At 30.1% G+C, this 14,829-nt stretch overlaps 1 protein-coding gene and 1 long non-coding RNA gene across 9 annotated transcripts; one reads left to right on the top strand and one right to left on the bottom strand.

Annotated features, from left to right (window-relative positions):
- Positions 1-879: 879 nt before the first annotated feature.
- Positions 880-13,871, bottom strand: LOC105143814 (uncharacterized). 6 transcript variants are annotated; one of them, XM_087406512.1, is made up of 9 exons: positions 13,708-13,871; positions 13,182-13,634; positions 10,350-12,982; positions 4,297-5,037; positions 3,664-3,897; positions 3,211-3,587; positions 2,653-2,904; positions 2,404-2,581; positions 880-2,035 (listed from the first exon to the last, which is right to left on the bottom strand). In XM_087406512.1, exons 3-9 carry the CDS (start codon positions 12,966-12,968, stop codon positions 1,997-1,999), a joined length of 4,440 nt encoding a protein of 1,479 aa, XP_087262638.1. In that variant the 5' UTR covers positions 12,969-12,982; positions 13,182-13,634; positions 13,708-13,871; the 3' UTR covers positions 880-1,996. The 6 variants fall into 6 exon arrangements, with proteins under 6 accessions (XP_087262638.1, XP_087262640.1, XP_011050617.1 ...); XM_087406514.1 differs by lacking the exon at positions 13,182-13,634; XM_011052315.2 differs by lacking the exon at positions 13,708-13,871 and having other exon boundaries at positions 13,315-13,701.
- Positions 9,092-10,136, top strand: LOC105143813 (uncharacterized). Of its 3 annotated transcripts, none has more exons than XR_015545189.1 (3): positions 9,142-9,365; positions 9,643-9,754; positions 9,813-10,136. It is a non-coding gene; the product is annotated as an uncharacterized LOC105143813 (long non-coding RNA). The 3 variants fall into 3 exon arrangements; XR_015545188.1 differs by having other exon boundaries at positions 9,150-9,365; positions 9,643-9,740; XR_015545187.1 differs by having other exon boundaries at positions 9,092-9,365; positions 9,643-10,136.
- Positions 13,872-14,829: the final 958 nt, after the last annotated feature.

The following is a 14,829-nucleotide window of genomic DNA, read 5'->3' on the forward strand; positions in this document are numbered from 1 at the left end:
AAATCGTATCCGAGAGTATTATTTATTTGTGATTATCTTATCGCTTAAGCTTCAAATCATCCAGCGATATAAAGCCGCTCATCACTAAATTGTTTGTCAATGTTGAGATCCATCTTTATCTCTCGTTCTCATTATTATGAATAGTAAGAAACAACCTTAGCACAAAAGATAAAGTTTATTTCCGTAAACATTTACGCCAATATTCTTCAATCCATTATCTTCCAGAGATCCATTATCTAAATATGAAAGAGTGACACACATATATACTGGAGTCCCAAGCTTTAATTTAAATGTCAATAGCTGCTGTAAACTACTGGTTGCTAGCGACAGGCTATAAATTTTTAAAAAGATTTCTTAAATGCTATTTTAAATGTAATTATTATTTGTCATTCAAAATTAATATTTATACTTCTTCTACATACATCAATTTAATACATCATATTCTAAAATCTGCGTCACCGAGATTACCAGTATAATTAACAAAATATGTATATAAATTTATGAGTAAGTATATGTATATATATTTATGAGTAAGAGATTTATAAGTAATTAATCATATGTGAATAATATTCAAGTCATCAAATTTCGCATTAACATATAAGAAAACTACAGTACTCTTCAATATTTGTATATAAAATACATTTCTTTTTCTTATATTTATTTTACTAGTTGTTTCGCAAGCGAATTGTTACTCCTTAACGAATTCAAATTTCCATGATTATCGTTTTGTTATCATAAATACCTTATTATAATTTAATCAATTAAATGAATAAATAAAATCTTTCATAAAAAATTGTTTTGTAAAAAAAAAACAATTATTTTTAACATTCAATTCTAATCCTTGCAAATAGACATTCACATGAAATCGAAAATGTATCATTTCGATAAAAATAAAGGAATTTATTCATGTAAAACGTATAAACGCGCGCATATTCATATCACCGCATACATATACATCATAGAGATTTTATTATTTACATTTTATTATTTAATAAGCTTTCAATTGTAGCACTCTGTATTTTTTTGTACTCTGCATTTTTGCTTTCTGCGCATAAACTTATTTTGGACAAAGAAAGAAAACGGTAAAAAAATTTAAAACATTAAGAATTAAATGGAAAGTAAAGCTATATAGTAATAATGATTAATACTTAGTAATTATTCTAGTACAGTAATGTTCAACCTTCTATAAAAATCATGTTTAAAATGCTATTTTCAGGAATGTAAAATCTTGTGGACCGCATTATTTATTTTATTTTCAATGATTTTATATTTTCGACTATGATATGGAAGGCTGCCAAAAATCACAAGCGGGTCACAGGTTGCACACCATTGTTCTAGTAAATAATCTAGTAATAACTTAAAAAAATAAAGAAAGGATTATAATATAATTGCTATAAAATAGGAACAAATATATTTTTCATTAGTGAACTCATAAAAAATTGTTGTGGTTTCATATCATATAAAAACATTAAATATGTAAATTAAAATATCAATTACTTAATATTTATGATGCTTTATAACTATAAAATAAATTGAGGAATTGAAAATATAACAGTGTAAATTAAATCTTTTTTAATGTGTTACATCATATTATAATTATCAAAGAGCAAATTCATACATCTTGCTTTTTTTATGCTTCTACATACATTCCATTTATTGCAACTTTATGATATCATTGCTCACATTTTCTTCAAAATCAAATCATTATCATCCAATTCCTCAATTTTTAATTATATATTTACTTCTGTATTTTATTTATCTGTATTTTGTACTTCCATTCTTATAATTGATCATATGGCTGCGTATAACTAAATAGGACTAGCAACTGTTGGCACAAAATACTATTTTAATTAATTACGTGTATTAAGAATAAATTTGTAAATTATATATGTAATATAAATGCTGTTAATGATATATAATAATGCTGTAAATAATATTTTAAAACAGTATAATTAACAAATATGTTTTCTTAATAGTAAACAGTAACGCAAAGTTGTTATTGCAGTTGTCTAGCAATCCTATCTCGTAATCCCACCTAAAAAAGAATAATTTTTAAATGTTGATATATGATTAAACCAAAATGTATACTTTTAAAAAATATTAAATATATACTATTAAAATATCTTGTCTTTTAATATATCCATGATTTAGAATATAAATATTATGTGTACATATTTAGAATTATTTTTTAATTATTACATTTTCCAGATTGCTTATAATAAAATAGCTACATATTACGTTATTCAAATTTTATATGATATAATCAATCTAGAATTAAATTGTATTTGCATTATTTGGCTGCTCACTAAACAATATACAATCTTTTGCACATTTAACATCATAATTTCTAGCGTATTCATATTTTAAATTAACAGATATGCACATTTTTTACTATACATGTACCATTGCATTTTGAATATCTTCATGAGGACCTTTGCTTTTAGGCGGTAGCTTTGGTAAAAGTGCATCCACATTTATATCGATATGAGGATCTTTCTCTTTAATTTGTTTCATAGTTTCTTGACATACTTTGATTACTCCTTCAGCATTCAGACGACGATCATCGCTCCACAGTGGACAACTACGTTTAAAGAAAAATGTAAGATAATTTTGATTTAATTAAACATTAAACTGCCTAGTATTAAAACTCACAGATTTGAACATTTTGCTCCTTGACCTTGAAAGTGCTTATAATCAGTAACTGGTTTATCGCAAATATAACACATTTGAGCGCCACAGATACAAGTCATTTTGTTACAGCCTTCTTCTTTAAAGAACATTCGACTACACCTGTAGCATTTCCGTACCAAAGCTTGAGTCATTTTCTCTTCCAAATATAACCGTGCAGATTCTGACTTCTTTTCGTTGCATTTCAATGGTATGTGATTAAGTTCCTTACATAATCTAATATCAAAACAATTTATTAATATAACAATTTTAGTAATACAATCACGCATATTTATTTCTAAATATTTTGTTTAAAAAGATCAATACTTTAAAATGCAATATATGGTATCTCTCTCTCTCTCTCATGGAATATTTCTTCACAAATTCATGTTAAAACAAAGACAACATTCTAGACAAAATATAAGAAGTACTTTGTATATTTTAAACTATTCCAAATCGTTTTAATTCAACCAGACCGAATTTTAATAATAATAAGATTCGATGACAACATCAAAATTGAAGTAATAATAAAATTATACTTACCGGCAAGATTCTTTCATGCATTCTGGATTAAGGCATTTGAAAATCTTATCTTCGAGTGGTGGTATAGATGCGAAATGACAAAAGGGACAAGATACTAAACCATCGACTCCAGCAGCTATTACCTCTGCTTCTTGTCGCTTACAAAGCAGAATACTAAATTTAGTTGGCGGTAATACTCGCTGAAGTACAGATAATGGAAATTCAGAACCACAGCGCAACAAGCAATCAACGCGCGTATTGCCATCTCCTAATACCACGTCTGTACTCCGTATAATACATGAATTGCAAAATATATGACCATCCTCACACGTGGAGCACTTTGATGGCATGCATTCGTCATCATAACAACATTGACATTCAAGCAATTCATTTTTTGCCTAAAAAAAGAAATTAACGAAAAATAAAAATGGATCTAAAATATAGTTTTGGTTTCTATTTTAAAGCATTTCGTACTTTAAGTTCATTATATTCTTGCTCTTCTTTTGTTTTCACTTCATCTAGATATTTTTTAAGCTCTGCTTTATGTTGTATAAAAGCACACTCTTGAAGAAACGGTATATCTTCTGTTACAGTCGTCTTGTTACAATATCGTTTAGTTTTCATATCAGGGTTTAACGCCTCCAGAGCCTTCGCAGTTAAACTTAAATTATTCATATATTGACTATATGCTTTCACCAAAGTGTTTACCTGCGAAAAAGATAACACATATCTAATATATCATCGTTGTATATTTAGCTGTACATTATTTAATACTATTAAATATTGAATAGCTTAGCTATAATGCAGTATCGCTAAGCAAAAAATTTAAGTTTATTAGTCTGCTACTTCATATATAAATATATGTATAAAAATTTTTTTAAGGAAAATTATTATATTTTAATTATAATAAAGATAATCAAAATCATAAATATAAATAAATTTAAAGTAACTTAATAATATCAAGCTATTGAGCTTCGTAAAGAAATACAATAATATACTCAAAATTTTAAATCAAGATATTGTAATCCAATATCGTCGAAAATCCATTTAAAAAATTATAAATATGCACTAAAAAAATATCTTAATTGTATCTTAAATTAAGCATACCCTCATTTTACTGAAGTAATATTTGAGAAAATCTACTGCATGCGGATTGAATTCGCATTTCCTCTTATCATCCTCGAAGTACGCAAATGGATCTGGAAATATCTCTAAGAATTGTTTTACTTGGAAATCCGTAGTGTACTGCTTTTGTTGTTCAGTAATCTTTTGTTTAGCCAGATATTGCGCTCGCGTTGGATAATCAGGGTTTTCTAATTTTGACTGAACAAATTGTTTTATCCGTTCGGGATCACTATATATTTCCTCAGCTATTTTTCTTAAATATACGGGATCTGCTTCAGGAAATATCATCAGCAAATCCGCATATTGTTCGTTCATATCATAAGATTTCGAAGTCGTTGCCTGTGGCTCTAATGGCTTCACTTGTTCAACCGATAAATTTTTTTGATCACAGTTGAGTAGCGTTTCGACTAAAGCAGCAATTAATGGTACTTCATCTCTCCCATCATCTTTCACGTCATAGCATAATTTCTTAATAAAACTAGTTTTTACAGTTGGAAACATAGGTATTAATTTGACAAATATTTTAGTAGCTTTCTCATTTAATACTATTTCTTTTTGTTCAGCATTATTTGTTACTTCTTCCGTCTTGTCCATGTATGTATGTATTTTTAATTTTTTAATTCCTATTGGATCTTTTTTTTCCAATTGCTCTACTTTACAATTCATTTTATTTGGATCGTACATTGTAATGAATTTTGTTTGAGTTAGTATCGGTGACTGTTGCTAAAAAAAAATAATTAATTAATGTTTATCTTTGTTCTTATCTCTTATATCTTATCATTAATATAATAAAACTGAAACTATAGAGGAAAGACTCCTATTATGAAGCACAGAGTTCATTTTGGGTAAATGCTAGCAGTCTATGGGCAGAATTTAAAAAAATAATAAGTCATTCTGAAGAGAATTTAATAAGATTTAAGATAATATTATGTAAAATTTAATTCAAATTTTTTTTTTAAATTAAAGAAATGTAAAAAGTGAGCAAATCGAAAAATTGTGCTCCTAATGAGATGCTCCGAGAAATCGATAATAAAATGCAAAGTACATCAATATTGCAATTAAAGAACTGTATTTAATGTTTTTAAAATACAGTCAATATATGCACAAAAGGAGCATACGATGCATTGTATCCAGAACTCATCTTCAGATAGTTGGAACCAAGCATCGCAGAAACAGGCTCCATGTTTATTCCGATTGTCTTTTTTATTATTGTACAGTAACATTTATACTTTAGTAACGATTTTCACTGACATAGAAGCATAGATTATTTCATATTAGAAATATCCTAGGTATCTCATTATGATTTCCACGACACGTTTTATGATCATCAAATCTAACTTCTGTAATTAAGCAATTCAACATATTTTTCTATTAGTACGATCTTACTCTGTCACTATCTGAATAATTTATTGCCAAATATTTACTTATTAAATAATAAACAAGGTTTAAAGGCACATCTCAATGAAGCTTTAAGACATCCAAATTCTAAAATCTTTTTTTACAATGACTACAAACATTGCCGGATTAAAAAACTTTTGGGCTTAAAGCGCTAAAAATTTTCAGATCCTTTACATCCTTAAAAAAAATACGAACTACTAAAAAATAAACATTTATAAATTTATTTAATAAATTAAATATAAGATTTTTCATTATTTTCGTTTTTTTTTTGGAATCAATAGCGTGTTTATAATTCATGTTATCTAAATCTAAAATAAGAAATAATAAAAAGGAATAACGAATGATATTAATTTCAATTAAAGTGAAACCTTCTCTTTTATATGTATATAGGCGTGTTTTCGAACTAAGCGAGTTTGCACCGACCTGAGTTAGATTAATGACGTCACATGTTTTACTATTGATTGATGTTACGTGTTCAATCAGTTATAGTACAGAATGTGATATCATTAATCCAAACTATGTCGATGCAAACCCACTCAGTTCGGAAACACTAATAGCTTCTCTCTCCTAATAGCATGCTTACTTTTGTGTTTCTAACTCTGATATAATACACACGCTCAACTTCATATGAGTTACATGAATCACAATCATAAGAGGTCTGTTTTTTGTGGTTAAACTAGTGTATATTTTTGGAACTTAAATATACGTTTGATATTTTTTTTAAAGCGAGAAAGAGAATTCTAAAACAATCTAGTGTAGAAAACGTTTGTTTCACTCTTATTGCATCATGTGCATCAGTTCAGAGAGTGCAGCAATAAAAAAACAGACTTATAGTACGATATATCAGTTATAATCAGGGAATGGAAAGTTACTTTTTAAAAGTAACAAGTTACAGTTACTCGTTACTTGAGAAAATAACTTTTCGTTACTTTTCCGTTACTTTTTTAAAATCGACGATCGCCAATCACAGCGGATAAGCCTAGAGGCTTTTTAGTCTCAAGTGCTTACTATGTAAAAATCATTAATTTTCTTTTCATAGAACTTTAAAAATTTTTTCAGAATTTTTTATCAACTTTTTAGTACTGCATTTTCTTGTTTTTGTCATGAGAAAATACAGTATTAAAAAATTCTGAAAAAATTCTCAGAACTTTATGAGAAGAAAATAAATGATTTTTATCTCTTGCAGCTTTTCTATTATATAAAGTTGATAGTATTTGAGTAAAAAATTATTCAAGACCAATATTTGACAATTTTTAGTAATTAATATTTTGTTAACTATTGCGAAAATTGCAAAATGATAGAGGACTTTTCGACTCAGTTCGATTCACTCTACCTGTTCATGATGGGTGACGAAATAAGTTAAAATCACCCTGTATAATCCGTCATTGATTACAAGCACGAAGACCTATTCTTTTTAGCTGAATTTTTGCACCAGTTCATCTTTTTTCCTTTTCTCTTTAGGAGGAAAGACGAAGAAGATAAACTGATGCAATTTTTGACCTGTCTTTCACTATATTGAAATATTATAAGATGAATGAATATTATTATTCATAATATATTTAACTATAAAAATATGAATAACAGAATATTTTCATAAGTAAACATAGTGAAAAACACAGATCAAAAACTTTTAACAATTTCGGACTAGTGTCGTCCATGAGACCAAACATCACGCGCTATGACAAAACAGCAATGAAGTGAGGAGCGATAATGGGCGTGAATACCGACATTTCAATTTCAAGCCAAAAAAGACTTTGGACAGCTCTGCATTAAATAATTTTCAATCCGAGAGCAATAAATTCATGATGGAATAGATAGCGTTTATTAGTTTAGCAGAAACGCCGCTATCTCATATTAGACGTCTGTCTTATAATAAGGAGTTTTTCCTCTATATCTGTTCACTTAGAACAGAGCTAGGCATCTATCATGGAACAAGTCGGAATGGATTCTGATCGGAATTATTTCCTAGATTTCTGTTGTTTTTCTAGGAAAAACGGAATAATTCCGATCGGAATTCATTCCGACATGTTTCATGATAGGTACCTTATTCAGGATCGGATACTTTTGGCTTGAAATTAAAATGTGTCAGTATTCATGCCTATTACCGCCCCTACTTCATTACTATTTATTATTATTATTATTATTGTAAAGCTCGGCGTTTGGTCTCAGAAGTGAGTAGTCTGAAATCGTTAAAAAGTGTTTGACTTATTTCGTTCGTTATGTTTAAAAGTTATTAATATTATATATAATGTATATATAAAATTCATGTATTTTTATAGTTAAATATATTATAATAATAGTATTAAAATAATATCTTATAATATTAGAGTAACAGAATTCTTTTGAACAATGAATGACATAGGTCAAAAACTTTTTCAGACTAATGTGATCCCTGAGACCGAGCGTCGCGAGCTACGCTAAAACAGCAATGAAGCTGGGTTAGTAAGAATTATGTTTTAAATATGCTCAATTTATGTTTTTTTATAATACTGTTTAAAGCATATTTGAAGCATTAAAAACATATTTAAGAAAAAACATAATAATTTACTCTTAAAAAAAAACATTAATCTTTGCCAAACCTGCAATGAAGTGACGATCAAGAATGGTAATAGATACGAATACCAAACATATTTTAATTTCAAGCCAAAAGTACTCGGTCCTGAACAACTCTTAAAACATAAAGAAATATATTACAAATTTGCAAGACTTTATAAAATGGGACTTTATGAAAGAAATTTGCGAAAGCAAAAAAAACTGAAAATTCAAACCTTTATACCTTTCTAATCATTATAATATCTGATTCCTGGCTTTTATAATTTTAAAATATAAAATTGGAAGAGACTATCGATTAATCCTTAGTACACACCTTAGTTTTGGCACCCTTAATTACACACGTTCGGTCATTCGTGTCCTGGAGATTAATTTTCATCACTTTTATAAATATATATAAATTATTAAACAATTTTTACATATATTTTGACATCTTTAGAAATTATTTGTGCAGCTATACATTCGTAACAGATTGTAGATAAATTGTTATAACTAAATATAATTAACGAAATGAGAAAAATACATTTCATGTAAAAATATAAAATTCTTAAATGAAACAAAAATGTTTAAACGAAAAATATCAATATCTTAAAATTGATATTCCAAACTACAAAAAAAAATAGTTTAAGTGTCAACTGTCCAAAAAGTTTAGTTGAGTATTCTGAAAATGATGTTTTTTTAATATGCATGAATGACTACACGTTGAAGATATATTGCATTTACATTTTAAACAGTCCATTTTATTAATCTTCTTGATGCTTCCATGGGTGCTTTCTATATAACTAATCTGTGCTTCGCGGGTTTTCTCCATGTCTTGGTCCATTCTTGATGTGCCAACGTTTCGTGGGCCTTGCAGTCCACTTCATCAGGGCGAGGAGCAGCGCCTCCTCGCCCTGATGAAGTGGACTGCAAGGCCCACGAAACGTTGGCACATCAAGAATGGACCAAGACATGGAGAAAACCCGCGAAGCACAGATTAGTTATATAGTCCATTTTATTGTTACTATTGTGTTAAAAAAAACTTATAATTTATTAAGAAAATGTTCTTTATAACATTACAGATAGCGTAATATATAATATTACTGACAACATTTAAAACAAAGGTAAAAATCGCATATATTAAGAGCTAATATGTTGTTTTAAGGTTAAGTTCTTTTTTTAATAATTCGTGAAATATTCCCGCAATACAACCAAGAATTAGTTGAAAATAAAGATTTTTTAGTTAAAAAAATGTATACTCTATACATATTGGATCATTTGTGACCCAGAGATGAACTTCGAAGTTATGTCAGTTAAAAAAATTACGCACAAATTGACACAATTGACACAAGGACACTAATGCACGAAATTTGTTCTCTAGATGTCAAACGTTTTTTTTAGGAATAGAAAAGAGATCGGTACTTGACCAGGTGCTCTTTGTATTTAAAAAATAAAAAGAAAAGAATGCGCCGGACACGAATGACCCAGAGGTGTTAAAGGTTAAGATTAATACGTACGTAGAAAAATTTTTACAAAAATTTTTATGAAAATCAATATAAATACAATTACAGTCAACACCTATCTGGTTTTCAACCGGAGAGCTGAAAAGCTCAGGCTTTTTGAAGAATCTCCAGTTCTCCGGCAGAAAAAAAATGTTTTGATTAAAGCTAATCGTTTTCGATAACTTTTTTAAGAGCACTGTAAAAAAGAGCACTGTAATAATTTGAAGCCAAAATCTCAGCCAGAAGAGTTATCGAGCTCCACCAGAACATTACTCACGATTGTGAAAATGATATATAAAGATTAGATAAAAATGTATGAAAAAAAAATCATAATATAAGAAAATAAATATTATCCTCATGGCTGAGCAGTGTGCCTGAAAATGTAACAACAAATGCAAAGTATCTTACTATAACTGCATTTAAAATATTTTTTGAAAAAATCTCAATATGCATTCTCGTTTCTTGAAAATATAATAGAAATGAAATGCACGCACAGTATATAGCCGGTTTCTAACATTAAGTAAATTTAACCTATACAAAATGTATTGAGGGAGAGATGTTCTTTAAATATTTTAAATGCAGTTACAGTAGAATACACGTTTTTACCTGTAAGCTTCCTTTATCGTAAACCTGAGATGTAGTCATATTGCTACTGCTTGCTTTTTGGAGATGTGAGGTATTTTGAGCGGGAACTACTGAAGTCGATGGAGTATTTATTGTTGCAGGTATTACTGTCTTTGTAGTATGGACATTAATTACTTTAGTGCCGTCTTTTTCTATAACTTTTACATATGGTTCTATTCGAGATTCTATTTTTACCCGATTAATCGATTGACACATTGAGGGTGGCAGAGGTACGACACACATATCAGATGCTTTTTTGTCATTTGATGACGTGCCTAGTAACATAGAAGTCGATGTAAATAAACTTGAATTTAGATGAGACATCGGTTCATTCTGCTTTATTACGTTAGGATACGTTAGATTACAGGTAGTAAACCTTCCTCCTATTGGATATTGGCTTATAGATGAATTTGAATTTGGAACAATTATTGGTTTATTCTGTTTCATTATATTAGTAGGTCCCATTTTTTTAGGTATAGAGCACATAGGTATAGAAACAGCTATTGGCAACATTGTAGATGTATTTTTAAGAACTTTTAATTTTGGCGGTGATAAAACAGGAGTTGTCGGTTTATGAAACTTTTCATGTGTGTTTGGAAACAAATCTTTTTGCGTGTTTGGAAACGTTAACTTTGCTGGTGCCACAACATTATGAACTTTATAGAATTCTGAATGCCTATCAGATTCATACATCTTTCTAACTTCCGAATTCTTAATCGAATGCAATTCTTTGCTCTCTGTACAGACTTCTGGTGACGTGAATATCTTTGAATTCGGAACAATGTTAATATTGCTAGTATTGCTACTGTCTTTAACGAATGTAGTGGATTCATCCGAGTTATGATTTAACTTTGTTTTTTTCAAAGGTATTATGCTTTGGTTGGTATCATTCGTATTATTTGAAGCTGCTACTTCTGACATATTCTTTTTCATTTCATCATTCTCATCTAGTGATGATACAAATTCTATATTTTTTGATTTTCTGTTATTAGCAATTACTTCGTTTTTCGCACACAATTGTTCTTTTTTTCCCAAAGCTGTATTTATATCTACCTGATCTTCTAGTAGAAAAAAATTGGAATTCTCTTCATGTTCTATAAAATTTATCTCATCTAAACATTTTCGTTTCTTTAAGTATTGTGGTAGCGGTCTTTTCTTTGGTAATAACTCCCACAATGTAAGCTCAATACGATTCCTTGCAAATCGGTGAATAACAAGCTTCCTATGAATCGAATGATAATTATATCTAGGTAGAAGGGCATGTATTAATTTTGCATCTTTTTGTAATTCATCCATACTGGACAACCTGTAGAAATCTTTTGCGTCAAGGAATGTATCTTCAGAATCTTTACTGCACCCTGGTCTTGAAATATTTAATCGTTTTCTCTTTATGTATAAAACATCATTATTATTTTCCTCAATGTCTTCTTTAGGCCTATCTTGAATCTTATTGTTAACATTTGCAGCTTGTCTGTCACTGCCAGTAGTTAGAACATGAATTTCGTTTTTCAACGATATATTATCATTATTACCATTCAGCTGGGAAGTAGAACATAAAAATATAGGTTCATCAATAATCGTTTTATTTACAGTATTGATAATTGAGATATCATCATAAGAATCATTAGAATTCTCAAAACAATTCTCAGAAGAATTCTCAGAAGAATTCTCAGAAGAATTCTCAGAATTCTTAAAAAAATCATTAGAAGTATCAGAATCAGATGAGACATCAATTACTTCACTTGGGTATTTCCTAGAAAAATTTAGTGCTTTTGGTTGTTTAAAAACTTTGTTAGCACTATGTTGTACTTCTGGTTGATCTTCCATGGAGGTGGATGGTTTTGGTGATAGTGGTAGATCTACATTTGTGTCCATGGAAGTTGGCATTTCAAGCTGTTTATACATTTTATCAGCACTGTGGCATTTACTATAGTACACTGACTGAATTTCCACAGATGATTCTGGATCATTAGTATTACGTATTTCTGATTGAATTTTCATGGAAGATACTGGATTATTAGCAGTATGGCACATCTCCGATTGAACTTTCATGGTAGATGATCCTGGGTTGCCAACCACTTCAGCATCTATACATTCTGGAAAATTCGACGTTCCAGATTGGAACGGAATGTTATCAGTACTAACAGATATCTTTGATTGAATTTCTGAGGTGGCTAGTTTTGAGTTATCAAGTATTTCTGAATTTATGCATTCCATAAGACAATCCAGAGTTTCAAGTTGTTCAGAAACTTCATCAGTATTATGGCCTATTTCCGATTGAATTTCCATGGTGGATGATCCTGGATTGTTAAACACTTCTGCATTTATATGCTTCACAAAAGAATATGGCATTTCCAGTCGTTCAGAAACACAATCAGTACTATGATTCATCTCCAATGGAATTTCCTGTGTGGACGGTCCTGGATTGTTCCTAATATTCAAACAGTTTTGAATATTATTGTTTTCTTTATTCAAAATAAAGTTCAGCATGGAATGGAAGTCATCCGTATTATATATCGTGTTTTTTAAAAGCGTCTGTTCTTCCATTGATAAACGTTGCTGTCTTTGAATCAACAAATTATCAAAAACATCTTTGTCCATAACTTTGCACAATTCTGTAAGATTGAAGAATAAATATTACAAAATTGAAGTTGTACAAATAATATTTTTAGAAAATATCCTACAAATTATAGAGAATAAGTACATATCTAGTAATAAATACGAGTAATGTAAAAATCAGACTTTACGAACATGTACGACAAAGCTAACGAGACGAAAATTGACAAAAAGATGATGAGATAATATGAAGGTTACTTAATAATTTGTTGACGTTTTGTTTGCAACTGCAACAGATTTAAAGCACCTCAACACTTCAACTGCACAAACGACTAACTTCAGGAAGTACAACAAATGGAGTGACGAAACTATTTAAGTATGTAATACGTACACCTTTCGAATTATCAAGAGATAATTGCCTAGTTTACATCGTGCACTTGATACACATACTAACTAGTAACTTTCTATTAAATTATTTTCATTTCAACGATATATTCAAAGAATAATGTACTAAATTGGTACAATATGCATCAAAATAATTAATTAAATATACATATCGTATATATGTTTATACGTATCACCGAAATTAAGATTATTCAATAGAAAGTTACTAGTTAATATCAGTATCAAGTGCACAATGTAAGGTGCTTTCCATCTACGGCACAGCGATCACCTCCCCCCCGATTTGCCGTGTCACAGCGTGTCTTCTTTCTTGTTGGATAATAATTTTATGCGTAGATACAATTTTTTACATTAAAATGATCCAGATGATTTATATACGTACTTCTTATTTCGTACCCTGTGTAAAATAGAATAATCTGAAGCGCCAACAGAAAATTAGCAACTATAACCAGTGTTCAACTATGCTTTTCTGCTGTGTCCAATTATGCCGTGGCGTGTCGTTATTGGAAAACACCGCGTCCGATACTATATCGATGTGTGTCATCACCTAAAAGCTTTGATGGAAAGCACCCGTAAACTAGGCCAATAGAAATATCCTTCTCCTGAGTTCGAAAACATCATCTTATCCTTGTTTAACATTGGCTGCGTTTAGCGGACTCAACAGTTGAGTGAGCGCTCGCCGCTCGCTGCTATTGATAATAATCTTCAAAATCTAAAATTCTGATTGGATTCTAAAAGAATATACCAATAGCAGCGAGCGCTCACTCAACTGTTGAGTTCGCTGAACGCAGTCATTGGATGAATGATAAGGATAAAATGTGAATGGTACTCGGAGCCACTCGGGTGATATTTCCGAACATAGCCCTAGAGTAATGGCTTCTGCACACGACGCAGAAACGCTTGCCGCGAAGTACAATAAAATGAAACACGGCAATGAAATTAGGAGCTGTAAGCTTATTGGCTACCGCATCAAATTTTACTGCGCGACAAGCGTTTCCGCATCCAGTGTGCAAAAGCCATAAGTATAAAGAGAGTGGCGCCAATGCACGTGTTTAAGGCCAGGTTTACACCTTGACGGAAAAGCGGAAAGCGGAAAAGTGGAAGCCAATCTCGGAACTCGCAGTAATAGTAGGCGGTACATTTCGCTTGTCTACTTCTCTGTCTTTCCGCGAATTCTGATTGGCTTCCGCTTTTCCACTTTCCGGTTTTTTTTTTCATCAAGGTGTGAATCCAGCCTAAGTTAGGTATTGATCATGTAACTTTTTCTCTAGCAAAGACGCAAAAAGTGAAAATTTTGATATGTATGCATATATACATATATACATACAAAAAATTTTCATTTTTTACATTTTCATCCTAGGGAAAAAGATACATAATGAATGTACAGCTTTACCGATATTCTCATTCTAAAGATATACTGTCATTGGACATCGCGCTGGTGTATCAGAAAGAATTGGGCATGTTGGAGCGTGCGACGCGAATAAACCTTATTATTTCCGAGCTA

Source organism: Acromyrmex echinatior, chromosome 5, assembly GCF_024713525.1.
Source record: "Acromyrmex echinatior isolate Ae372 chromosome 5, ASM2471352v2, whole genome shotgun sequence".
NCBI classification, from domain to species: Eukaryota; Metazoa; Arthropoda; class Insecta; order Hymenoptera; family Formicidae; genus Acromyrmex; species Acromyrmex echinatior.